This window comes from Platalea leucorodia (genome assembly GCF_965183815.1).
Source record: "Platalea leucorodia genome assembly, chromosome: 4".
NCBI classification, from domain to species: Eukaryota; Metazoa; Chordata; class Aves; order Pelecaniformes; family Threskiornithidae; genus Platalea; species Platalea leucorodia.
In genome coordinates, this window is record NC_138826.1 from 94616422 (window position 1) to 94643467 (window position 27046).

Below are 27046 nucleotides of genomic sequence, written 5' to 3' on the forward strand. Positions count from 1 at the left end.
ATTTGTTATTTTTCTTCATTCTTTAGCTGATATTTACTTAAGTGCCATAGAAAGAGTTATGTTTTTGTATGCTTCTAAAAAGTTTGAAAAATTTCTGACAATACTGTATTGTTCCAGTATATATTGCTTTGTATTTCCAGTTTTCTTTAAAGTTCAAATACAAAACCTTAGTTTTTAATCAAATGAAAAAAGTAAAGTGATACTTTTTATAGAGCAGACAGACACACAGAGCTCATGTATTTGTTATTCATTTAGTTTCAGAGCTACTGTTTCGCTGCTGCTAACATGATTAAAAATGATAAATCAGAGATTGCAGTTGCTGGGATCCAGTGTTTCTTCTGCTCATGCTTAGGTTTTTGCAAACTCAGCTAAAACTAATTGGTCTACCATTGTAAGACTGTATTATCTCTAATAACTTTTGTAATTGGTTAATTGAAAGGACCCTTTCTCTGAAGATAAAAAAAGAAGAATCCATAAAATGGAGTTTTAAATTGTGAAAAGTATATAAATAAATGCTTTTTTCTGTGCAACCCCTTTGATTGTGCAAATGTAGCTTTCACACCAGATATCCTCCATCACGTTAAAAATATGGTCCAACTTTTATTATGAAGACCTATGAATAAAATGTCACTCTCAACGGGTGAACATTACTTTCCAGTGAGAATGCAGGTTATGGCATTGCCATGCATTTGCTCAGTTTTCCTGAGCTTCACAAGAGGCGGGAGGCTATCTTCCCTGTGATGCAGTCTGTTAAATTGTGGCTGGTTATTGGAAGCAACAATGGATTCACTTTGGGTTGCTGTTTGGTTTTCATGGAGGTTTGTGAACGCAACTGCTGGATGGACACAGATACATCTGTTGTTCTCCATTTGGAAAATGTGTCTGGAAATTTATCCATTTATTGGAAACAGGAAAAAAACCCCAGCATTTCTTTTGCTCACATTGGATTTCCCTGAGGTCTCCTGTCTCCATTTCTGCCACCCTTCTTTCTTGATGCTTGCACTTCACTCACTGTTTGTCTCCAGTGCTACTACCTTCATGTAATTGCTTAAAGGTGTTACTAGTGTTACATGACTGTGGAATAAAGAAAGATGAGACTTGCTGAAGTCTGGCCAAGTCAGCAATTTGACATCTGCAATGGTGTAACGGCAAAAGTGCCTGTACCAAAAACTTTCTAGGAGGTATCAAAGGCAAAGAGCAGGATTGCTGTTCAGTCTTGTAAATTCGACACAAATTTTTACTTCTAGATTAAGATTTTCAGAAAGACCTAGTCAGGGTCTAGCTCTGTTCCTGTTTGCCACTGATTTCAGAAGGAGAGGTAAGGTAGAATTGTCTGTTGGGGTTTTGTTTGTTTGTTTTTTAATTTATCACTGTTCCTGTATTTTTTATTGTGATTTGCCTCAGCCATCTGTCTGTTATATATATATATCATTCAACTGAAAGATGATAAAAGTTAAGTACACGTACCAGATATGTTGTTGCAGGAATGCTGGCTGAGCAATGTAGTTTCTGTTCCCTCCCAGTAATTAATAAGCTGATCATACTTCTCATTGCTTTAATATATACTGTTATTAATTACAGTGATAATGTTGCTTGAATGAAGGCTGATGGTGAAGTTCTTAGCAGAGGTACATGCAGACCCTTCAGTGACACTTAAGACCTGCACATGAGGTAGCAGAGCCTGCCAAATGGCTGCTGAAAGGAGGCAGAAAAACCTATTGTTTTTCTGGTTCTCAGGTGGTAACCAGATGCAACGGATTCAAATCAAGAGCGAATAAGGCAGAAAGAATAAATATACAATTCAATTTTTACTGTAATTGAGAGATGAAATGAAACCTATAAAGGAAGTGTTAAATGAGATAGCAAATATGATATGTCAGTACTGTTGAAGGAGAACATATTAATCATCAACCCATGAAATTGTGATTATTATTTTTGAATTTTCAAAAATATCAAGCAGACGTTAACAGAAACACTAAATATCTTCAATTAGCACAAGGCTTGTTTTTGCATCTCACTGATGCTGTCACGTAGCAGTGTTAGCATGCCTGCCACTGGTAGATGGTTCTCTGTTAGGTTACTCTTGTGTCTAATTGTGAGCTCTTCTTCCAGGGAAACTGAAACCTGGAAGAAGGTAATATCTGGGGGACAGGTCATGAAGACTGAGTCTGATTTTGGACTTTAACTCAACTATTCATGTTCCAAGTCCAATAAAGTATGATATTCATTTTCTGTGAAGAATTTCCCTCTTTTGCTAGCCTTTCTTGTATTTTTGCCACTGTTCTGTTCATCTTGTTTTATTTTCTTCCTCTTCCACTGTGCCACACGACCTTCCATGAACACCCACACTAATATCTCCATAAGCTGCGTGAAATGGCTTTGCTACAGTATGGAATACAACATAATTGTTCTCTGATGCCTTGAATTATACTCTTAGGGAAAATGGGAAGGTGGCAGTCTCCTCCCTATATGCCATGTTGACTTATTCTTGTCCAAAATTTTAGTCGAATTTGATTCCTTGCTAAGAAACTTAGACTTAAATATTGCTTCAGCCCAGATTTTCCTTTCTGAATGATGTGATTATTATTTTTTAGGCTTTACAGTGAACCTTTATGAAAGGCTTTTGTTTTATTTATCAGTTCTCAGTCCCCCTAAAGCTTGAGATTTTTGCCTGGCATCATGAATTTTCACTCTTTATAGCAGCAGAGTACTGGAGTCACCTCCAAACAAGTCAGACAACACTTTTCTTTTGGAAGAACAAGGATAGAACTTTGTCTAGAAACAAAATCTTGTCTCTTGTAAGTTGTAAATTAATTTATTTCTTAAAATGAAGAGTAATAAGACTTTTAAATTTTTAGAAAAAAAAATCAAAAAATGCAGGAAGACTAGTTATATAATAAGTAAAGTATGATCAGTCATTTACAGAAAAAAGTTTCTGAAAGTTTCTTTTTCTTTAATGAGGACACCTGAAGTAGAACCTGTGAAATACGGTTCTTTGGGCACTGAATTATTATCTGAGCATGCCCTTGAAAAGAACTTCAATATAACTGAATATCCACCAGGATCTAAATATATAGTTAGTGTAAAAGCCAAATCCTACAATTGCTAAAATAATGTTGCAGCTGTTTTGGCAGTTCTGCTGTTCTTGTGTTACTGTAATAGCTAAAAGCTTGTTTGAAGATCTAATTGTGCTATGTGCTATGTAGGTAAAACAAAGGGAAGATTGCTGACTGGAAAAGCTCACAGTCTCATTATGAGGTGTGCGTAGACAGGTTGGGAATACATGGCGCAGTGAAGCCTGGCTGAGTATCACGGTAGGTGGGGAGCTGAGCAAGGTAACAGCCTGTTTTTCAAATGTCCTGTAGTTGGCATCTAAAAGGATGCCAGGCTTTAGGCAGTGATGAGCAGAATGGTGGTGGTCATCGTGAGGGGGAAAAACATGACAGGGCTTTTAAGGGAGGACTTGGTCATCTGTTTTAGTTGTGCTAAGCTTGAGGTAATGGATAGTGCTTTGAGATGTCAGAAAGATAGGCCAAATTAAAAGACTTATTCACAAATATAACTAGAATGAATAAATGAAATTCTGTGGATGATCATTAAGTGGAATTTCAAGAGTTCTGGTTTTGATTTTTCCAACAGCTGCAAAGGGTATGATTGTTTATCTGTCATCCAGACAGATTGCTGTTTTGCTGAGAGGTCTCCCTTATTAAGGCTGCTGCCAGCTGCACAGGACAAAAAAATTCAAACCATGTGGTGGCAACTTTAAATATTGTCTAAAATCGCTCTGTGTAGCATCATCAGTAGAGTATGACTTCTACAGATGTGAAATCATCTTACCTTCAAGATCTGTCCTGATGGTTCTGACTTTAATATAGTGGAAGGGTTTGTTTGGGTTTTGTTTGTTTTAATCAGGACATTTTTGTTTTTAAGAGGAATACATTAACACTTTCCTAGTAGATGCCATATATATCCTCTCATAGCAGTTTTACCTTCCTGTTACCCACATCAGTCCTAAAATCTGTCTTTAATCCTCTTTATTCCTTCTTCATTCCTACTTTTTCTATGTATAAGTATGTAGTTTCTCATTTACGTCCACCTATTAAATAGATATGCTTCAGCATGCTTGGAAAATAATTATTCAGGAGTTTTCTGTTATCCTTCATATGAAAGTTGAAACAAAATTATTATCTTAAAAAGAATCTGACATAGGCTGCCTTTTTATGGAGCGTAGAGTACTCTGTCCTGCCAGAAAAGGCATGGCTATGGACAGTGGACAAGTCAGATGACCTCAATAGAGTCACTGCTGTCTCTCGCTGTTCTCAAATGCCACGTGCAGACTAGCTGTTAGGTCGTACTGCAGTGCACTCCAGAGTCTCCTACACCCACGCTGGCATCGGTTTGGGGAGCACTGGTGTTCACATCCACAATACGTACCTGGAAGCCCCGGAAACCAGCATATGAAAGGTGGAAACTTGGTGTGTGCCTAGTTCACACCCTGTTATGTAGCCAGACTAAAGATGTGGAAGTGCTTCTTGGGCTGACCTTAGAGAAAATGATTGTTGCCTCCTTTTGTTGTTGAGAGGAGTGAAGTTAAGAAATTCCAATATTGCATGATGATACTGGCTGCAGATGATACTTGGAGCAGATTGTTCTCTGGTTTCCATTCCACTGGGAGCGGTAGGTAATGGCAGTTACTTTGTGTGAGGGTCTCTGTTGAAGAGCTTTCCTGAGCTTCTGTGTTGATGAGAACAGCTTCTGAAAGGCAAATTTACTGTCATGAAAAATAATGAGGGAACTGAGCTTTAACACTAGTTTTCTTTATAAAAATCTGTCATGTATTCTACTTCAAATTTACCAATTTTTTATTAATTACAAATAATGGAGGTGAAACTGTTGGGGAGGAAAAATGGTCTTCAAATTGAAGACTTTGAAGTAACACTGCAAATAAGTTTAACTGAGAACAGTACTCTTACTTGGAAGCTATCGGAATACAGAAGAGGTGTTCTCATAAGTACTGTGATTTTGGTGAAAACTGTTTTATGTATAAAAATAATATCAAATGATACTTTCTGGATGAAGTTTAGCTCAACGCTAACTAGAAAATCATGATTGTTATCTGCAGAATCTAGCTATAATAGCTCAGTATTAAGTATTGCAATTGTAATACTAGGGTATTTTTGGAGGATCCAGTCACAGAGGAAGGAGGATGGCCTTCTTCATGTGTTAGAATAAAGAGGCTCTGAGACTCTTAAGCCTACTTACATGTCTACTCATAAAAATATCCCTACAAGTCACAGCAGTATTGTTGCTTATATTGGATGGAGAAGGATTTGGGGATAAAACTTAATTTCAGAGGCTGGAATAAATTTTCTCAATAATTTAGGTCAGGGAAGGTAGTTGTGGAATTGTGTATCACCCAGGCTTACCAAGGAATCAGAAAGGACTTCAGGCAGCTCTGACAAGTTCATGGAGGATTCAGTCTTGGACAGCTAATCCAAATTTGTATTTTTGTAGGTGGTAGTAGTTGCAACAGCTAAAAATTGTGGCTCTTTTCATGGCATAGAACTGGCAGCCTGCACTGTGAAGTCTCACTGTAGAGCTCGAACAGAAGAATATGCGTATTTTTGACCTCTCTCTGCCTAAAGCCTGGGAAAGAACAACTGTTAAACATCACGATTACCTGTTTGGCTTAGAGAGGTGTGACTGGAGCATGCGTTGTTGGTTTTCAGATGTGCTACAGTACCTCATGGCGCGTTTGCAAATAGTTTTGACAAGTCCAGCAGTAGGAATATGGAGATTTACCCTGTGTCACCAACCTTGGGGGACCACCTGTCAGCGTCATGGGAGCCATGACTTTTGCAAAGTGTTTTCATGGTGACGCTTGTGTTGCATCTTACTGAAACATGGGGAGTGCTAGTTTCTCACCTTTCACATTTTGATACACAAGAGATCAAATAGATTCAAGGGGTGCTATATTTCCTCATGCAAAGGCAACAGGCAGGGAGGAATTTGCAATAACTGTGGAGGCTATTTGGAGTATTCTGCAAGTAGATGTCACTCAGCAGTAATTCATCAGCTTGAGAGAAAGGGACCAGTTGGAACTCACTGGGCTCAGCTGGTTGTGCATTTGGTCATTAGAAATACAGTCTTGCTTGATTTAAAAAAAAAAAAAAAAGTTACTGAGCTTAGAAATCTAGTCAAATTGTGTGGTAGGAATGTCATCTAGGTTTTGTTTGCATCAGAGGGTAGCATTGCAGCCCTAGTGGGAATACAGTTCACGCTTACAGGAGGGAAGTGCGTTTATTATTAATTTACGCCAAAGATCCCATGATGTTTGCAGTATGATTGCAAATATTACTGCAGAAAGTAGTTTTGACTCTAGATCCTATCTTCCAAATGTCATCTAGAACTCTGCAAAGTGGGAAGGCCACAAAGAACTTGAACAAATAATAATAATACTGGGTATATTCTTGTTGGGTATATGCTTTTTGTCGTGGCATATTTTAATTCTAGTGCTTCAGTTGATACACAGCATACAGTCTTGGATACCTCCTTGTAAAAAACATGCAGACAGTTGGAGTGTTCAGAGGACAGCAACATGAATGGTAAAAGACTTGGACAAAGTGATGGATGAGGAAAGGCTGGGGTAGCTGTGTTTGTCAAGACCAAGTCTATAGAAGAATGGACTGAATGAGGTACTCTTCCAACATATAATCAGTGATTATAAAGAGGTGAGTGTTTCTGAGTCTGCTAAGGTAGAATGAAAAGTAACCATCTTATTTAACAGTAAGAGAGATTGTCATTAAATCCTAAGATACTTTTTCTAACTATAAGGATGGTTCTACAGTGGAAAAATGCATGCACAAGAGGCTGTAGCATGCTTGTCATTGAAGACAAAATGACAAACTGCTGTCAGGAATGGTGCAGGTATAGCTGATTCGAACTCTGAGTAGCGTGATGGATTGGATGAAGTCTGTGAGTCCTTCTTAGCCCAGCCTTCCTCCTTTCCATTGCTATAGCTGCAAAAGCACATTTAGAAATGTGGCAAAGCAGACTTAGAGACTGCAGCTGCAAGGACGACTTCATCAAATCAAGACATTTTCTGAGCACCAGAAGAATGTGATACAACAGTGAACTTTTGAAATGAAGCTATACTCAATGAAGTGACTTAAATCATCAGTGTAACTTCTGTAGTTAACATAGGTGTAACTTAGATGTAACAGTAAATCATACACATACCTCTTGGAGTTCAATCCACTCTTTCTCAGGAGTGATGGAATGTTTGGTCTTTTGTAACCTTGGTCCTTTGTGAGTGCTTGAGCGAATGGCACAAGTGTTTGTACTTGTTTTAGTGAAGAATTACTGACTCTGAATCAAAGAATTCAGTAGGACCTAATTACAGACTCTGTATTGCTTCTTGGCGGTAGTCTACATACTTAAAGGAAAGAACAACTTTTTGAATACTTTTAGCTGAAAAATGCCTATTTCATGCTCAAGCATCACAAGGACCCCTGGGGAGATGCAGCTAACAGGAAGGAGGCAGGCACAAGAAGAGCTAGTTCTAATATGGCAAATGAAAAGTTGAAGTAACTCTCAACTAAGTAATGCTCAAAGTAATGTTTTACTAGTGGCTTGTGCAGTAGTGGTCCCAGTCTACTTCTAGCATAGTTTTAAAAGAGCCCAAACAGACTTTTGGGCCAACCAGAGATCATCAAAATGCAGTTTGTCAGACAACTCAAGCAACTACTGTGTTGAACCCTGTAGGTTTGTAATTATTCTCATCCATTATATAAATTTGTCATTTTTTTTAAACTGATCTTCCTGTGCAGTCACAGAAGTGCATGACAAAAAAAAAAAAAAAGAGGGGAAGAAAATACCTTTTAACATTTGTAAAATGTTTTATCCTTTTTCAGTGCTACTGTTGTGGCTTAATCCCGGTAGGCAGTTAAGACCCACACAGCTGCTCGCTCGCTCCCCCCCCTCAGTGGGATGGGGGAGAGAATCAGAAGAATAAAAGTGAGAAAACTCATGGGGTAAGATAAAGTCATTTGAATAGGTAAAGCAAAAGCTGTGCCAACAAGCAAAGTAAAATAAGGAATTCATTCATCACCTCCCGTTGGCAGGCAGGTGTTCAGCCATCTCCAGGAAAGCAGAGCTCCATCAGACGTAATGGTTACTTGGGAAGACACATGCCATCACTCCAAACAACGCCCTTCCTCCTTCTTCCCCACAGCTTTTATTGCTGAACACAATGTCATATGGTCTGGGATATCCCTTTGGTCGGTTGGGGTCAGCTGTCCTGCCTGTGTCACCTCCAAACCTCTTGTGCACCCCCAGCCTACTCACTGGTGGGGCAGCATGAGGAGCAGAAAAGACCTTGACTCTGTATAAGCACTGTTCAAAAATAAATAAAATATCCACGTGTTATCAATCATCAACACTGTTTTAGTCACAAATCCAAAACCTTGCACCACACTAGCTGCTATGAAGAAAGCTAACTCTATCCCAGACAAACCCAGTACAGTTACAGTACTACTTTTAGTCCCAGTCATTTATATTTTAAGTCCCTTTATAGCTAATATGAATACAAAGAGAAACTACTATATGCTTTGCATTTACTGGTCTGTTTTTCGGATCCAGAAGCCCACTGAGCTACCAGCTAAGCTACAGAAAATGCTCCCTTGAAAGAAAAGGTTAAGAAAATTCAGAACAAAATCAACCAAATAATCCAAGGTCTTCAAGTTTTCAATGAAATAATAACAATAGCAAAAGAATCAAAAAGCTTTTAGTGAAACTCTGCATGTCAGCCGCAGAAAGAGCCTTAATTTGGTAGGGACTGATGATGGCATGCCTGTCTGAGAGTCCATCTGTGCCACAGAAAGCACCAGGAGTTCTGTCACGCTGATCCTCACAGAACTTTATTACTATGAAAAAAACCCAAACAGATGAATCCTAGTTACCAGTGTTATGGAATGACTTTGAACAATAGTAATCAAATCCAGCTTTTTACTGTAGTTTTATGTTTTTAAAAGGACCTGACATATGGGAAATATTACTTTAGCCAATGTTGAGACAAGTGCTAGAATTTCTGTGTAAAATGGTTACAGGATGGTTTTTTCAACTTGCATTTTTTTTTAAAGAAACGTTCACATTTCTTTTGAGATTTAAAGTTCCTATGGATTTTTTTTTTTTTTCTACACATGCAACTTGCAGAAAATGTACTCTCCATAAGCCTCCAATTGCGTGGAATGTCATACAAGTGAAGCCACATTATAGACGTGTCGAGCTATAAAGACTATGTTGTTTTTGACCATGTTCAGATTTGAGTGGAAGGAGGTCAAGCAGCAAGAGAGTTAAGTGCAGTTGTACTTTTGCCAATCATCAATCAGGAGAGTTAAGCCTTGGGAAGCTCACTACCAGAGCATCTCACAGAGCAGAGAGGGCACCAAGCAGTGAGAGGACCATATTCCACGGACAGCATGTAATAATGCGTTAGAAGCTCTGAGAAGGAACACAGGCTTATGAAGGGCAAAATTCAGCCTTGTAAGAAATGCGCTATAAGTTAGTTGCACTAAAAGGACACGAGTGCATTCCAGAGCACAGAACAAGGCCTGACTCCTGTACAAGTGAGAATTTGATGCTTCTTTCTGACGATACAAAGCTGAAAGGAAGCTCGTCAGGCAGGTGTTCTAGATCAGTGTGTGCAACATGCAGCTCTCTAAGGAAAACACTGTTGGTGGGGATGGAGCTCAATGCAAGATGCCTCCCTGTACACTGTATTTAGATGCCTTTAGCCACTTGGGAGTCCCACTCAGTGATCTTCTATGGAACCTATATTTTTCCCTCAAAGAACTGAGCGGGAGCTATGCTCTGCCCTTACAGAAAAGTTAAAAGAGGCATCCCCAACTTTGTATTGATTAAAGCTTTTGATTCAGCATTTGAGAGGCCTGGTTTCCTTTCTTTGGTATTCGTTCTCTGTGCTGGAGGACAGGCAACCCTTATCAGGTCAGGAGTCTCCAGTGAGAAGCTGTATTGGACAGGAGTAGTCTTCATCTCTCTTGCTGACGGTGGGTCACTATCCAGTAAAGAACACAGCTGAGCCTGCCTGCATCTGATGCCAAGGCATTCTCGGAGGAAACGGTGCCTTTAAGAACTATTTTTATGTATTATCTAAGGAATGAAGCCAGAATATGTCCAGTTTCAGGAGAATACTGTACCTACAGAATAATATACCCTCTCGAACTTTCCATTGATGATCCTGGATCATCTACATCCAGGGTGAGCGCATTAGCTTTTTCATGTGTTAAAGAAGAAAAAAATTAGGAGCATTTATCTTTCTTTGGTTGCACTATAAATATCATCTATCACTGTGGTTTGTAATGCGCCTCATTCCCCTGCTGTGCGCTCAGTGTACTCTTAGAGCAATTGCTTTCTTTTTTTTAACTTGTTAGTGGAAACAGAGGAAAATCTGTTTTCAGGATGCTGATCGTCCTTATGGGCATGTCAAGCGCTGAGCTGGTCAGTCTGTTGAAAGGATTGTGCGTGCTTGTAGAATAAGACTGTTCAGCACCAAAGGAACTTTTTAATGTCTTCAACTGTGGCTCAGGGCAGCCTAGGTGCTTCTATAACTGATACGTATGCAAGGCTTTAAGAATAACAATCCTGGAATTGAATTTTATTTAGATCCCATTGAAATTGTAAAGGGTCTGATCCCTAGAGGTATTTAGGTTTCTCTTCCTCACACTGGTGTTGGTGGGAGACACTCACTGCAGCAGATATAAGAATCTGGCCCTGTGGAACCGCACTGAAGCAAAGCTGCTTGGAGGTACTTCTTAGTTTGGCAATTTACTTGTTTTTAAGTTTGGGCAATCGTATTTAAGCAGAGGTTTGCAGCTGCTTAATGTCTGGGGTTTTTTTAGCTTTTAAAAGTATCGGGATCTTTCATTCCTTCAGTGAAACAACAAACACACATTAATCTAATGAATTATACTTCGGTGTTCTTTCATGACTTAAGTAAAAAAAAAAAAAAAAAAAAACCAACAAAAAACACCACAAAACAACAACAACAAAAACCTGCAACAACTTTAAAAGCTCATAAGTTGAAACCCATAACATTAGGATACTAGTGAATTACCTCTTGCACAGTAAAATCTCTTTTTTCAGTGTAAGGTCTATTCAACAGGAGGTTTGGAAGCATGGAAACACAGGATCAGATCTGTAACTTGAATATGTGAAAGAATAAGATAGCAAATCTATATATAGAAATGCTGTCTCTGTATTTCTGGAAAACTTATACTTTGTAAGGATTTAATGCATTTAAGAGTTTTCAACATAATCCCAACGTGTTGAACATGTCTTTTTTTAATTTGTTAAAGATAACATTAAATTAACATGGAGTGAAAAAATCTCCCTGGAAAAAGTTATTTAAACATGCATATTTTCTTGGTATGAGTTGGCAACATTCTGTAACTTACAGCAAGGGGAAAAAAAAAAAAATCAGATGACTTATCCAAAGTTACATTACTGGAAAGTTAATTTCTATTCCTTATAATTAAATGATTTTTTTAAATACAAAAATATTTTTAAAATAATTAAAAACAATTTCTACCTACAGATTTTAAGTATCTTTCGTTTGTGTTTCTGCATTTACCATTAAGATAACAATAGGTTTCAGCTAGCTTGAATCATCAAAGCTAAACAGTATATCAGTGAAAGAAAGTTTAAGTAGTATTTGAAATAACTGTTCATAAAGCCTCTGTTATTCTTAACATCCGAACTGGTATTTTCCTTTCTGAACTCCTGCTTCAACTTCCTATCTAATATGATTGATTGAAAACAAATGTGGATTTCCTTAATTCCTGTATAATTGTACTCTAATTACAAAATTCAGTAGAACATCTTCTATGAAAGAGAACTGCAAATAATCTCTTTATACAAGCATTGCTCTGTAACTACTAAAAATATCTTATAATAGGCTAACTTAACACACAAATCTTCAATTTCTTTCTTTAGAAGAAAGAGTAGCACAAATTATAAAGATTAAATTGGCCATTTAAATATAAAAGAGATGTAACTCAGTTGAGTTTGGATCAATGAAGAGGGGGAAATAAAAGAAAAAAACCAGACCCAATGCTAACAAACATGTGTAGAAGTAAACATGTGATGTTGTATCTAGTGGGCAGAAATATTATTGGAAGATCTTTAGAAGACTGAGATTCAGGGTAAGAGGTTTCTTTGCATATTCTATTGCTATTAGCAGCCATTAACCCTGTACAATAAATCTCATTTTTGTTGAATAAAAGGTATCTGCACAATCTGTATAAACAAATATGTATATATGCTGAAAAGTGTTGTCTTAATACTTGATGTTGAGGGCAATGAGAAATTAAAGTGAGATTATTCAGTGCTGCGAGATTACTCGATGGTGGAAGTGGAGACTTCTTAGGACACCTTCTTTGGTTGCAATGCTCTGCCTGATAGCCCCCTGGAGCCTAATTTATGCTCCGCAGGGGAAAGCCATTGAGGAAGGAGGAGCATGTGGTGTTTTCCTAACACATCATAGGAGGAGGTTAGGTAACTCTGTGCTGCACTTCACTTACATACAACTGAAGAATAAAAAGGAAGAATCTTCGGAGCTTAGGGGTCCTTTATGTCTACATTTTGTGATTGAAATTCCTGAAAAAAAGCTTTAAGGGAGACTAGAATCAATTATCAAGATAATAGCAGCATTTTAGTTTTCATGCATACATTTTATCTTGCCTGCTTTGATAATTAAATCCTCTGAATTCAGAGCTGAATTTTCTGAAAGGCTTTTATAGTGATGGGGTTTGCAGAGTTTTAACTTTTCTGACCTACATTATTCATAGATAAAAGTTTCAGGTAATTTTTGTTATCTTTCTCTCTTAAAGTAGTTTCTAAATTAATGAAACATAAATTGTAAAACTACCTGAACAGTATTTTAAAATGATAAATTGAAAGGTTTTGCTGAGAGCAAAATGATTTAATTTAGAAATAAACAGTCTTATTTACTGGAATTGTATAGCAGACATGTAAAAGGCAAGTTGTGGCCAAATCAGTACTCTTATCTCTTTGCAAATATAATTATAGTTGCATAAGAGAAACATGCTATCCATTGTACTGTGTGATAAATTACATTTATTGCTTTATTTTGCAAAGATTTAATTTTAAACGCATTGGCAGTTTCAGTTAAACCTTTAAGATTACACACATAAATGTTTAAGGACACATAAGAATCCCTGTGGTATTGAGGACAAGTGCGTCAGATGAGATTCTGTTTACCAAAGTGCAGTTATTGTTCTTGTGAAAAATGTTTCTTACCGAGCAGGTTAATTTATTATAGTTGCTTGTTCTATATTTTAAAAACTTCTCTCCAGCCGTTGTTCTCAGGCAAATATTTGCCAGGTTTTGTACTGAAAGCTGTATGATCTGAGCTTCATTTCCTGAAACTAGAAGATATATTTATTTAAAAGTGCTTGGTTAAGTCAGTGGGTAACGCTAGTGACATAGGTGACGATGTAACATGCAAGGAAGAGAAATATCTTCGGTGCTTTTGAATTTAAATCCTTTTTTTCACATCCACTTAGAAATTAAATTTTTATTTGAATATTAATTCTCTACCTGATTGTGTAGGAAATGTTTGTTCAAGTGTAAATAAAGTATGGAGGAAATCCTAGAACAAATTAAGCATGTTTTCTTTCCAGATGGAAAAGGAATTGTCTCCCATCAATCAAAAATTTTTGATAGGATGATGTAAAATATGAAGATTAATTACAAGATTAAAAAAAAAAAAAGACTTAAGTGCTTACATTCACAATGCTCACAGTTCAAGATAAGTCAGATGAGTAGCCACCTAATTTGGAAGTGCTTCAGATGTTCCTTGTTTGACTGAAAGTTCCCTAGGACCTGCAGTTCTGCTCTGCAGGTGAATACGACAGACCTGATTTGAAGAATTAAATTCAAATCTCACTAAAGTCTCACAGCAGTCCAGCAATTTCGCAGAGGAATGGCCCTTTCTCCAGAAGAGACCAATCTGTCAGACGCGCTCTAATCATAGCTAGTGCGTACTGCCAGGGTATCATAATATCAAGCTGTCTCCTGCATGGATATGGATGGCTGAGCTCAGGTACTTGTCAATGACGACATCAATGAATGAACAAGACGTGAGCGATGTTTGGCATCTGATCAGTAACGCTCAGGATGAGAGAGCTTACACAGAAATTTCAGATACATACAGTAGATGTTGTGTCATGATACAGAAACTTATTCCTATAATCACAGAGTCCATTTTGGGTGAGGCCACAGCTTCTTCTGGTTTTCTTATTGCTTTGAGATTTTTAGTAAAGTAATGAAATACACTTCTCTTTTCAGTGTTCTGTTTCCTGTGGAAAAGGTTTGAAGTTTCGTGATGTGCATTGTTTTAATAGCTTCCAAGCTAAAATAGAAGAAGAAAACTGCAGACATTTGAAAAAACCACGGACGTACAAAGTATGTAGAGCTGGAAGTTGTCCTGTTTGGAAGGCCAGCAGATGGAAAGAGGTATGTAAAATCTGCTATAATTATGTTCTCTATGAGAGTACAACACAAGGTCATATTCATGACACACTGCTTCAATGGAAATAATTATCAGAAAGTTTTTTTATATGCACGTAGCAATGAAAGCTACAAATTAGCAAGCAGTTCATTATATTTTCTTTTTCTTTCTTTTAAGAGTAATTAGAAGTAAATATCTGTCAAACCTGAAAGTGTTTGGTAATCTGAACCTTGGACAGGATAGGTAGTTAGGACTTTCCTCAACTTACCTTGTAAATTCAAAATAGTAAATTTTTAAAGCTTGCTTCTTACCTTCAGTGATTAATTCAGTCGTATGACTGTAATTGCTATCATTGCTGTCTCATTTCACACTGACATAACTAATTTTGATCAATTTTAGTGTTCTGTATCCTGTGGAGTGGGGATTCAGCAAAGGGACATCTACTGTCAGCTGAAGGGCTTGGGTCAAGGGAGTGAAGCCATGTGTAATCCTGATACCCGGCCCACTAGCAAGAGGCATTGCTGGCTGCCTGCCTGCATGCAGTACCAGTGGCTGGCAGATGAATGGGAAGATGTAAGTAAGGCTTTCAACTTGTACGAAGTAACTGAGTGATGTCATAAGTTTTCTTATTTTTTTTTTCCACATTTGGATACATTTCTAATAGCTGTTATGTTGCAGAATAACAAGTGACCACACTGGATATTTTGAAGGTCAAGCTTGCAAAACTAAAAAGAGTGACAAAAGATGTCAAAAACTTTGTTTACTCTCTTATACAGGATTTGCTTGTCTACTGTTGTAGACAAAAGCTCTAGTGGAGTTCTGAGCAGGCCCCTATTGATAGAACTGTGTAATTTGAATATAAAAAGTTCCTTACGTAGTGCATAAAATGTTAAATAAAACCTCATTATGGAATACCATTTTAAAAAATCACTTTTTAAGAATAGAAATACAAATTAAATGTCAGCTGGAAGTAAAAACCTTGGGACATAAAACCTTTGGACAACAGTGTTTTCAAGAATATCTGTATGGAAGACTTACCAGAAAAGATAAGAAGCAAAATAAAACTCATCATTCTCCTACCAAATATGATGCAAGATAAGAAGATAAAACTCAGCATTCTCCTACCAAATATGCATTTTCCTATTTAAGAAAATCTAAAGATACCTTCAGAAGAGAGCTGTCATTTTTAAAGATGTGATGACCATTTTCTACATGCTAAAAATTTAATAACTTTTGTATCCATGTATGCAAACATACAAACATATATAAAGAGAGAGGGAGAGAGAAAACCAAAAATTACGTGCAATACCTGAAATGGTGTACGGAAGAGCCTGTCTGTTACTGTAACATTAAACAAAAACCCAGTTCATGCAGCTGTGGCATCTTAATAATCTGCACTGTTAAATTTCCTGGGGCAAACCGCCTGAAACTTTGAATATGAAGACTCAAAAGTCTCAGGGACATAATGCTGTAGAAGTGACTACTGTGAATATATAAATCATTTTTTGGTGCTCTGCAAAACCTGGATTGTATTCATGCAGTTCGGACATACGTATTCCTCTGTTAAGCTATGTTGAGGGAAAGCTGACAATATATGTTTATTCCAAGTGTTCTCTCCTCATATGAAGCTGTTAAAATCAGGAATTAGTGGAAGTGGCTCAGAATGTCCTTTTAGCACAAATATTCACTTTCAGAGAATAAGGGTGAATTTTCCTTTTCCGTCAAGCATTTGTGTATTCCAGCTGGGTTTTCTGAGTTCTCCACTACAAACGCATTGTGTTTCACTACATCTTCCAGCTAGTTCGTAACTTCTTCCACATGGATATTGCTATTTGCTTGAAATTCCTGTGTTAAGTTCCCTTCTTTCAGCAGATTCATATATAGCCCTGTACATCTAGTATTAATAGTAGTTCAAGTGTTTATCCATCTGTATTCCACTCCCGGTGCAGTACGTTCTCCACCGCACTCACAATGTTTTGCCCAGCTGTCTCAGCTCTGAGTGCTCGTGTGTCATTTCCTCACCTCACCAGCCACATCATAGCAGAAAAATTTCCAGATCTAGCATTTCTCCAGCTTGCAGCTGGGAGGCTGGCTGATAGCAGCAGCCAGCATTCTCCTACCAAATATGCATTTTCGTACTAAAGAGAAGAATGTCTACAAGACTAATGTATAAAGCATAATGAAAAGGATTCTTCTGCCCGTCCTCATTACCTCATATCTGGGTTATTCCTTACGTGCCTAATATTCTGAGCTGCTCCATGCCATTAAAAGGTCAGGTGTTTCTGTAAGCCAACTGTATCCACACTCCATCCCCTGATACAAGTCCACAGCAAGGAAGGTACCAAGAGGACGGAGCCAGGCTCTCCACAGTGTCGCATAGTGGGAAGGCAAAAGGCAACAGCAGTAGAGGTGAAGCCAGAGAGGTTCAAACTGGATATTATGAAAAACCATTTTTGCATGAGGACAATTCAGGCAGCTGAATGGGCTGCCCAGAGAATTTGTGCAGTCTCCATCCCTTTGAGGTTTGACTTGATAAAGTTAGAGTTTTCCTCTAGCAGAGCTGTTTTACAATACAGGATCTGGTTTTGTGCTCCAAGTTGCCTCTTTGAGTCAATAAAAACAAAATTTGAACAATAGGCTTGATCTGTGTATCAGACCTTGATGAGTCTTCTAATTGGCTGTTGTTGGGTCCAAATTAGTATTAAGTTCAGGTCTGACTGTAGTAGGTGGTGTTATTGATTATTGCCTCTCCTGAGACTGGAGTTCGTCTATTTGAGACTTCCTTCTTTACCAAAGCAAGTTCAAACAGGTTAGTTTAAGCACCCGTAGCTGGGGAGATGCTGTTGACATGTATTACTTAGCCTGTACCTCCACTTTTCTGGATTCTGGTAGCAGCAAGTGTCTTATCCTGTCCTGGCAGAACTGTGATGACTTTCCAACCCACCAAGCTGCCACAAAGGGAGGTCTGAGGACACTGAGGGCAAAGGAACAGGCTCAACAGATACTGCTGCCCAAAACCACCACTGGCTTCATTAGCATGCAGTTTTGTTTTCTTTGTAATAGAAATTATAGAAATAGTTTTCTGCGTAATATCACGTACGTACCGCCAGGGATTCTTTTTGTTTTATTTTGAAGACCAACTTATTTCTTTCACATTTCACTTACATCCTTTTTTGGCTCGTTCCTTTTCATACAGAAGAGCTTTTTGACTCAACCTATCATCTTGGCCTGACATTTTCATTTTCTCCTCAGTCTCACCCAACATTTAGGGTGTCATGTCATTATATGCTATTGGCTTTTTAGCTGATTGGAGGTACCTGAACTTTGAAAACAAAGTAAAGTATTTTGATTCAGTGAGCAATTCAGTCTGACACTGATAACAGATGTTGTAGAAGTTGTTGCTGTCTGGGTTTTACTGGTGTGTGGCAACTGGCAAATAACTTTGTTCTGTAAATGTCTAGTTTAAGTACAAAAACTGTGATTGTTTTTCTCACACTCAGTGCTCGGCATTGTATAGAAGAAAGGAAATACACCGGAAGGTTAAGTGTGTGGATGAAAACCAGCTCCAAGTGGATGAAAGCTTCTGTGATCCTGCCACAAAGCCTCCATCAACCAAAAACTGCAGGATAGCTCCCTCTAAATACGTTGTGCTTACAGGAGAACTGTCACAGGTAAACTAATTATGCTGCTCACACATCTTTTATATCACTTTACATTTAAGAAGGTTATGTTACTGTGAAAAGTACATTATGTGTGCAGAGAAAAAAAAAAAGCATATTTTCATCCAGACATGGGTGTCTAAACCTTCTCCACCTTCCAATCAGCCATGATTTATTGTAGTGACTGTTATCAGTCTTCTCGTAGCCTCCTCTGGGACCTATGAACACCAGCTAGAGGACAGCTGCCCCATCACAGGATTCCTTTGCTGATTCCCAGGAAACTCTCCTGCAAGCCACTCTCACTGAAGTAAACAAAAATATTTTCCTTGATTTCAGTGAAGTGATGGAACAAGTGCCTTGTTTCCTTTGCACACCTGCACTACTTACTTGTCGTGTCTGTGCGTGTACTGCAGCTGAGAGGGAATGGCTCTGGAACCTCTGTGAACTCTTTTCTCAAAGAGCAGCATGGGACTTGCCATCTCCTTGAATGCGTAACTATTGTAGACCTTTGCTTCTGCACACTGATGTACCAGCCCCAAGGCACACATGGGATTACAGGCTTTTGCCAAAGCGAGGGTCAGAGCTGGCTTATCTGTAACCGCAACACTGCAGAAAGGTTCGGTTTCATAGAAATAATGCCTGTGCTTGGGGATTTTATTTCAGTGCTCAGCCAGCTGTGGGTTTGGTTACCAGCAGAGGATCACGTACTGTGTTGGAATCCATTCTGTTCAAAATCAGCATGCCCATGGCCTTCGAACTGTAGCGTACCGAGAATGCCCAGTAGAGCCATCCCCATACATTTATAAATGTAATATCAAAGGATGTTCACAAGCAGCTACCTGGAGAGTGGGAAAGTGGACTAAGGTGAGTAGAGATGTGCAAGCTCATTTTTGATGACTGCCTCGAACACAAATGAATGCCAAGACAAATTTGCTGACATAATTATTTTAATTATTTACTACCTTCTAAACTAACTCTTGATGGCTATCCACATCTAGTGCTCAGTGTCTTGCGGAGTGGGGATAAAGGAGAGAACTGTAGAATGTATGACTGAAAACAGCTTATCCAGTGACTTGTGCCTGCCACGTTTAAAACCAGATGCCAGGAAGATTTGCCGTGAGGAAGAATGTAAGTGACAGCTGCAATTTTCAGCTGAACTTAATGTTTTCCCAGGTTATTTATATAAAAGCTATAAATTTATTTGGAGCACAATTATGCAAAAGTAAGTCCTAAAGCTAAGCTCTGTTCATGAAATATTAATGATTTAATCATTCATTTTGAAGGTGAAATTTTTACCACCTGCAAAGATATCCAGATTAAAAAAGGGATTAGAAAGGACGGTGAATACCTACTTAACATTAAGGGAAGGATGATAAAGGTACTCTTAATATTTATGAGTCTTTATGAGCACATATTTTTATGAAGTAATACTTTTCTAATAAAGATTTTGCTAAAGGGTTGTATTTTTCCTGCAGATTTATTGCTCCCGCATGCACTTAGAGAATCCCAAAGAATATTTGACATTGGTAAAAGGCGAAGCAGAAAACTTTTCTGAAGTATATGGATTCAGGTACAGAATTGCTTTTGTAACGTTACGAAGTGCATTTCTGTATTCCAAAATAAAAGAATAAAATAATACTTACTTTTGTGAGAACAGATGAGTAGAATTTTTTTCTCTTGATTTTCTGTTTCGAATATCCAGTTATATGAACACAGAAATGCAGAAATGTGGATACTTCCAGGCTGAAATTGTGTTAATTGCACTAAATGATTATAAAAATTTTCTTTCTTGACTTTATAGAAATGGTGTAGAAATTAGTGTTTCAGTGGAGCCAAGATTAATAGCTGAGCTTCTTGTTCAGTAACTGTTGTTTAATATTTTTTATGCAGCATAGCACAATGTAATTATTTTTCACTATGATGCTATGTTATGGAAAAATGCCAAAGGGAAAGCTAAATCTTTGCTGTTCTCTAGGTTGCAGAATCCATATGAATGTCCTTTCAATGGAAGCAGAAGGCAAGACTGTGCCTGTCGAAATGATTACCTTGCAGCTGGCTTCACGGTTTTTAGCAAAATAAGATTTGATGTAACCTCCATGCAAATTAAAAGTAAGCATTTTGGCAGTTTTAGCCAATGTGAGCATTCTATTGAAATTGCACTGGGCATGATTACGAAATTATCATTTGACCTAATTATAGATCCAATTATGCCAAAGAAACAAAGAAAACTCTTATTTCCTTTAGGAATTCAATGCTAATTTCGAAGAAAAGAAATGGAGAAACCACCACTACTTCCCTTGTTACTTTGTCCCAAGTGGTCAAGTGGCATGAATCTTGCAGATTCGTATTTTACATGTGAACTAGCTTCAGTTTCTAAGGTTTTGTTCCCACTATTCCATTTCCTTTTAGTCCCTGGGATATTTTTCTAGAGAGTCTTCCTATGCTGTAGTGAGTGCCATCTCAGACCTTGATAGACATACTAAATGGATGGGGAATCTTGTAGCACTTTCAAGCCTCTGCCTGAAAGTGGCAAGGTGGCCCACAACCAGCTCATTTGGAACTGCATCCAAGTACACACCTGTCCTCCTCCCAACCCCCTCCTATCTCAGAAAGGAAACTGGGCTTATAGGTTAGTTTGATGTTGCATTAACCAAAATGGACTATTTAAAACATTGTTTATAAAAAAAAAAAACAAAAACAAAAAAAAACACACACAAAAACCCCCAAACAACAAACAAAAAATCCCCACTCAAAGCTAACCAAAAGACTCCCATGTTAATGCATTTTTACACTATTTTCACCTGACCTTCTAATGCAGCAGTTTCAGTGTTGAGTAATTTTCTGTTTTCTAGCCACAGATTTTCTTTTTGCTCAGACTATACTTGGGAGAGCAGTTCCGTTTGCCACAGCTGGAGATTGCTACAGTGCTGCCAGATGTCCACAGGTATTTATGATTTCTTATCCACTAGAAATATGCATGTAAGAGGAAAAAAAAAAAAATCTGTGGGACTGGTTTAGAACAGTAAGGTTCTAAAACAATCTCCTGTTTAGTCTTTGAAATTAATAAGTAGTTTTATTCTTACTCCTTTCTCTCCTGTTCCACCGTTATTTTTTTTCTTGTTTCTCTCTCAGATTGTTTACTCCACACTTTCCCTCTAGGCTCCATGTATGTATAGTCAGGTTTCTACCTATTTCATGTATTGCTCTCCCTCAGTCTGCACGTAATGTACCCTTGGTTTCCCCTAATCTCTTCTCAATCTTTGTTCTCCTCCAGTGACTTTGCTCTTCGATAATCCTGCAGAATTTTTACCTTTTCTCTGTTTCTCTCCTGACTTTTCATATCTTTGAAGACTACCAGAGGAAACCAATACTGTTTAGCAGTATAATTTAAAATGTATACATCCATTGCTGTGTCGACATTAGTGTTTTATTTTGGATTGGATGGTGCTTTTTAAGTGAATCTCCGTATTGTCCCAGTTTACTGTTGGTTCATATCATAGAGCAGTCTTGGAAGACATGAACAGGATGCCCTCTGGATAAAACTAAATCAAACAATGAGATCTGCAAGGGCCTTAATGCACTCCAACTGCTAATGAGGATTCAGTCTATGGGACTAGATGAGAGTTAGTCCAAAGTAAAACCCCGATCTGTGTGCTGTATACAGACATTGGGCTCTCTGGCCCAACATTTTCAATGTACAGATCTGCTCATACTGCAGTGTTCTTCTTGCTAATGCAGACATAGCCCTAATCTGAACTAGTCAACCTAGGCTGCCTTTGGAGTCCATCGGCAGTAATGAGATTCCCTAGAAAACAGTTCAGCTAATCTTACCCTGTTAGACACCTTAGGATGAGGTCAACCGTCCTCTGGAAGTGCATATTTCTTTTCACTGATAATAAAGGGAGTTCAGATCAACTACCTCAGACTTGCATGGAGGTGAATTCCTGTTGTCCATCTATCCTAAGTGCTTAGACTTAAGACAGGCTTTGCGGGTGGACGCATTCAAGGGCAGCTAGAGACAATTTATGTACAATTTAGGTACAAATAAAATACCTGAGTTAGGCAGACTTAACCCCTGACAAGAAAACAGTTGGAGTTCATTACAGTATTAGGTATCTTCAACCTGCAATCTCTTTAGGCTTAGTACAATACACATCTATTTGCCACCTGTAACTTCTGTTGGGAAGTCATTCTGCTTACATGGTTTTACACTGATGCATTTCCATCTATACGATTTGCACTGAAACTAACACTTCTAATGCAGAAAAAAGGCCTCAGTTCCTGCACTCTCAGTCCTTGAAATCTGTTCCTGGCCTTGAGTATGCTGCATGACATGACCGACAGCTGTTAAGCTGTCATTATAATTGTACATAGCACTTCTCATTTATTTTTGCAAAATGATATCACTGTGAATGAAGTTACTTTGGGCCTGTTAATTTTGGAAAACGTTCCACACCATTTGTATGAATTTCCTCCAGATGCTTTATTCATTAAATGGAAATCTTCCACTTTTTGAGCACTTGAAGAACAACCAACCCTATCCGTATGAGCTTATGTTAGCTGAACGATATAAGACTGAATTTTTATAAAGGAATTTCAGTAAATCATAAGAATAAAGGCTGAATGCTGTATTTTTATACATGCACACATACGTATACCCACACAAATATTTTTATATATGTATATATAAAAATATATATGACTATGATGATATTAAGCAATAAAATACAGAAGCTACCATATGTAATAGAAATGTTATCTTTGCTAAAGTTTTGATCTCAGGATTTAGGCAATTTTAACTAGGTCTGAATACAGAAATTCAGGCCTTCAGTGAATTGTATGGTGTTGTGGAGGAGTTTTCTGATTGTAGTGCTGCCTAAACTGTCCATTAGGTTCTTTTTGGAGGTAGTACTTCTTTCCAACATATTGCACTTCTGTGTGAATGCAGTTTAATCATTTTATGTACCCCAGTTTGTTTACCAAGGCAGTGCAGTTTGTTGCTTTAATATATTTCTTATTCTCATATGAACTGATTCTGTTTTAAAGCTAGTTTTCAGAGTATGTATTTGTGTAGACAAACATTTTAGAATCAATAAACTGTTTTGAATGGTTTGTATTGCAAAACATTCCATTTAGCCATAAATGTATTTATTTTAATCCCCACTTATGTTCATGTTCAATTGTGTTATTTGGTATACTGAAAAAGAAATGGAAGATAAGATGATGATGCTTGAACAGTGTGCTTGCAAAAATTTGCGAATTAGATGGCTAAGAAGTGATTAGTCTGTAATTTCCAGGTAGCAGTATGTCCTGACCATATTATTTCCAAAAAGTCCGGGCACTTTAAAAAAAAAAAAAAAAAAGAAAAAAAGTCTTTCAAGAAAGCCAGCCTCATTCTCGCATGTTGCAAGTCTGTACTTTTTGTAAATTAAAACTTAATATGTAGCAAGGTGGCTAAAATAATTTGAATTGTCTGATGTTAGTTCTGTATTCAGACTCTGCAGATATATGCTATGGATCAGCTGATGCACAGGTGCTACTTACTGCAGAATAACTTGTTTGTGTGTCTACGACCTGAGCGTCCAAAAAAAGGGTATAGTGCAGTGTAACTAACCCAGGTTAAGTACACACCTTTGAGTACTTAATGTCTAGATATACCCTAAGTGATATGTGCAGATATGACAATATGTAAGTGTTTTAGTGTTTTGAACAGTGGTTATCAGCTCTGTATTTTACCTTTTTCTCTTTTTTTCTCTTTTTTCTTTTTTTTTCTTTTTTTTTCTTTTTTATTCTTTTTTGGTTTGGTTTGGTTTTTTTGTTAGGGACAGTTCAGCATTAATTTGGCTGGTACAGGTCTGAGATTATCCAGTACAGTTAGGTGGATTTCTCAGGGCAACTATGCAACTGCTGACATACACAAATCCCACGTAAGTCGATGTTGTTTTCCTTTACCTGCTCTTATGGCTTGGAATATTATGCTTCCAGAGGTGCGAGTGATGGCTCTCTAGTGAAAACTAGTTGTGAATCAAAAATAGTGCTCAAGGTCTCTGACCCATCTAAGTCTTCTTCCAGATGTAATGTGAAAACTATGTTTAATCACACTGCTCAGAATCTAATCCAGATCAATGCTGCCTGCCTACCCTTCTCTTACTGATTTTAAAAGCCTATTCTTATATCAATCAGATTTGTTAAAAGTTTTGAAGATACCTAATCATACTTAAAAAAAAAAAAACACACAAAAAAAACCAAAAAACACAACACCCCCAAAAACCATTTTATTAAAGATACCCTACTACAGAGAATCCTTACAGATTTCTTGCCTCCAACTTAATTCATGTGGGAAACCAAAAGGCCAGTTGAACAAGAACAGTAAGCATGCACAGTTTAAGACAACACTGAATGGTAAGCCAGGAGAGAAGGTATACAGCGATACTGACAAAGGATCTCTGTGCCCGTTTTCCTAATTTGATGCTGTCTCTTGATTTAGTATTTGTAGGTACAATTTGTCAAAATGTCTATTGTGTGCAAACCTCAAGGACCTTTTTGTACAACTGTGATTTCTCTTGATTGAGTGTTCTCTTTGTCTTAATTTCCAGGATGGTACTAAAATATATGGAAGATGTGGAGGATTTTGTGGAAAATGTATTCCTAACACAATTATTGGTCTTCAACTTCAAATACAGTGAGAACTCTGATGTGGTAAGAGCATCAAAGCAGGGACGTCTGCCGTTTAGGTGCAAATTATAGGTGCTGTGTGTATATATACACATATATATAAATTCTTTCATCTCTGTAACGCTCATGACTGTAATGCTCACTACTAAGAATTCCTGTTTTCTTCAGTGTTTATTCAGGGATGTATTATCTGCCTGTGGACTAGCAAGTGCATAAATCACAATCATAAACCTTCAGGTTTTAATGGAGAGGCATTAATTCAATGTACAGTATATATTAGCAAGTAAATTGCACTGAGGTTACTACCATGAGTAACGCTCTAAATTGTACCATAATTGTAATACTTCACCTGCGACTAATCAGTGCAATTCCTTATGCAGTATTCAGTAGAACTTATACTCTACTGGTTTTCTTGATCAACTGTACTAAAATATAGAAAGGAAAGAATTATTGCTATATAGAGAAGACAGGTAATAATTTCAAATACTTCCAGTTTTGTGAAACCTTTTAGGAATTATCTGTCAACAACTTACAGCAGAAAAGTATATAACCAACATACTTGAGATGATAGTTTCTATAGATCTGTGTGTTTCTCTGTCAGTAAAAGCATTTTTTCCCCATCCCTTTCATTATATTCTTTGTGGTGCTCAAATACTAGCAGTAATCCTGAGAAGTGTGGTTTAACCTCTGTAGTCTCCGTAGCACATGTTAAACATCTAGGCTTAGTTTTGTTGTGGTTACAGGAAAAGAAAATAAGGAAACAAATTGCTTGGAAATCTGATTTTAAATCCCTGCTTTTCATCCAAGTATACAGTAAAAGCACTGTATTCTGTTTACCGTAGCATCTTGTATGTGATTGTATAAATATGTATTTACTTAAACACTTTCCATATACACCTTACTCCTTTATACTGGCTGGTGGCATATTAGTAAAGGCTGTAGTGTGTCCCCCTCTTATATTCCAATTCAATGTAATTTTCAGTTGCTTTAGTGAAAGCCCTGGGCAGAGGCAGCATCAAGCCCCACAGTGGTTTTGGTGTCCATCTTTGACTCAGTTTAATTTTTCAATCTTTGTAAATACAGTTCTAACATCTGCTAGTTAAAATTTTTTCTTCCAGAAAAGCAAGGGTATGAAAGAATTACAAGGTTTAAAAAACAATCTAGCTCTTTGATTTGTTGTTTTGTATTACTTTACAGTCCAGAACTGTAGAAATATATGCATATAAAGATAATGTGTGTCAGGGCCAACTCTCAGGTATTCAGAATAAAATTTTCTACATGCAGAATAACATATATTATGTACCAGATAACTATACATGCATTTTCTGACAATATGCATTCTGTAAACCAAATATTTGTTTTGCATGCCAGTATAATTGGTAGATCAAGTGGCAGCTATATCATATTTTTACCCACAAAGAGTTAGCCAGGAATTAGCAATATATATTAATGAAAAACCGTACTGTACCACAGAAGCGTAAGCAGCTACTTTTTAGATAACACATGTAGGTAATTATTTTGTGATCTCTGCATCAGAAATGTATTTTTGCACTATGTGCCTTATATTAGTTGTAAACATTAATAAGAACATAAAACATTATTTTCCTAGAAATGTTTACATTTATAATTAAAATCTTGTAATTTATAAAATATTTATATAATAAATATGCTTGTGTGAATGGTACCAGAGTACTTTTGCTTGGTTTTTTTTATCAAATGCTTAGTACAAAATGTTGCAAAAACATTTCAACTTGTTTATGCACAGAATAACTACATCCTTAATACCTCTTCACTTAATACTGGAGTAACTGCCACATGAGCAGGTTATAGTCATAGAATATTTTCCATGGAAGCAAATCCTGCTTCAGAGGTACAAACTCCATGTCTGTGTGCTCTTTCCATCATCCCCCCGGGTCCACCTATACTTTTCTTGGGCGGTTGCCCTGTAAATCATTCACTGAAATAATGTAAGAATCTGAAATAATCTTCCTCCTCCTTGTGCTAAACTTGGATCAATTCGTTTATAGCATGGTCCCTAAACAACTGCTTTGGCAGAAAGGGAACTGCAGTCCACCTCCATCCCCAGGAGGACTATTTTCTTTTCAGCCCTGAAACTCCAGTTAAGGTCTAGGAAGTGCTCAGATCTGCTGCAACAGAATCA

The 27046-nt window shown here is 37.4% G+C and overlaps 1 protein-coding gene across 1 annotated transcript in view; it reads left to right on the top strand.

Moving 5' to 3' along the window:
* Window positions 1-24896, top strand: part of ADAMTS20 (ADAM metallopeptidase with thrombospondin type 1 motif 20) — a gene marked incomplete at both ends in the record, with an annotated part of 101454 nt that extends 76558 nt beyond the window's left edge. The window contains 11 exons of the mRNA XM_082311351.1: window positions 14389-14556; window positions 14951-15124; window positions 18052-18222; window positions 18874-19074; window positions 19209-19338; window positions 19494-19588; window positions 19686-19780; window positions 20186-20319; window positions 21063-21154; window positions 24033-24137; window positions 24807-24896. Coding sequence (XP_082167477.1) covers window positions 14389-14556; window positions 14951-15124; window positions 18052-18222; window positions 18874-19074; window positions 19209-19338; window positions 19494-19588; window positions 19686-19780; window positions 20186-20319; window positions 21063-21154; window positions 24033-24137; window positions 24807-24896 — 1455 coding nt within the window. The remainder of the gene's footprint in view (window positions 1-14388; window positions 14557-14950; window positions 15125-18051; window positions 18223-18873; window positions 19075-19208; window positions 19339-19493; window positions 19589-19685; window positions 19781-20185; window positions 20320-21062; window positions 21155-24032; window positions 24138-24806) is intronic.
* Between the last annotated feature and the right edge of the window lie 2150 nt (window positions 24897-27046).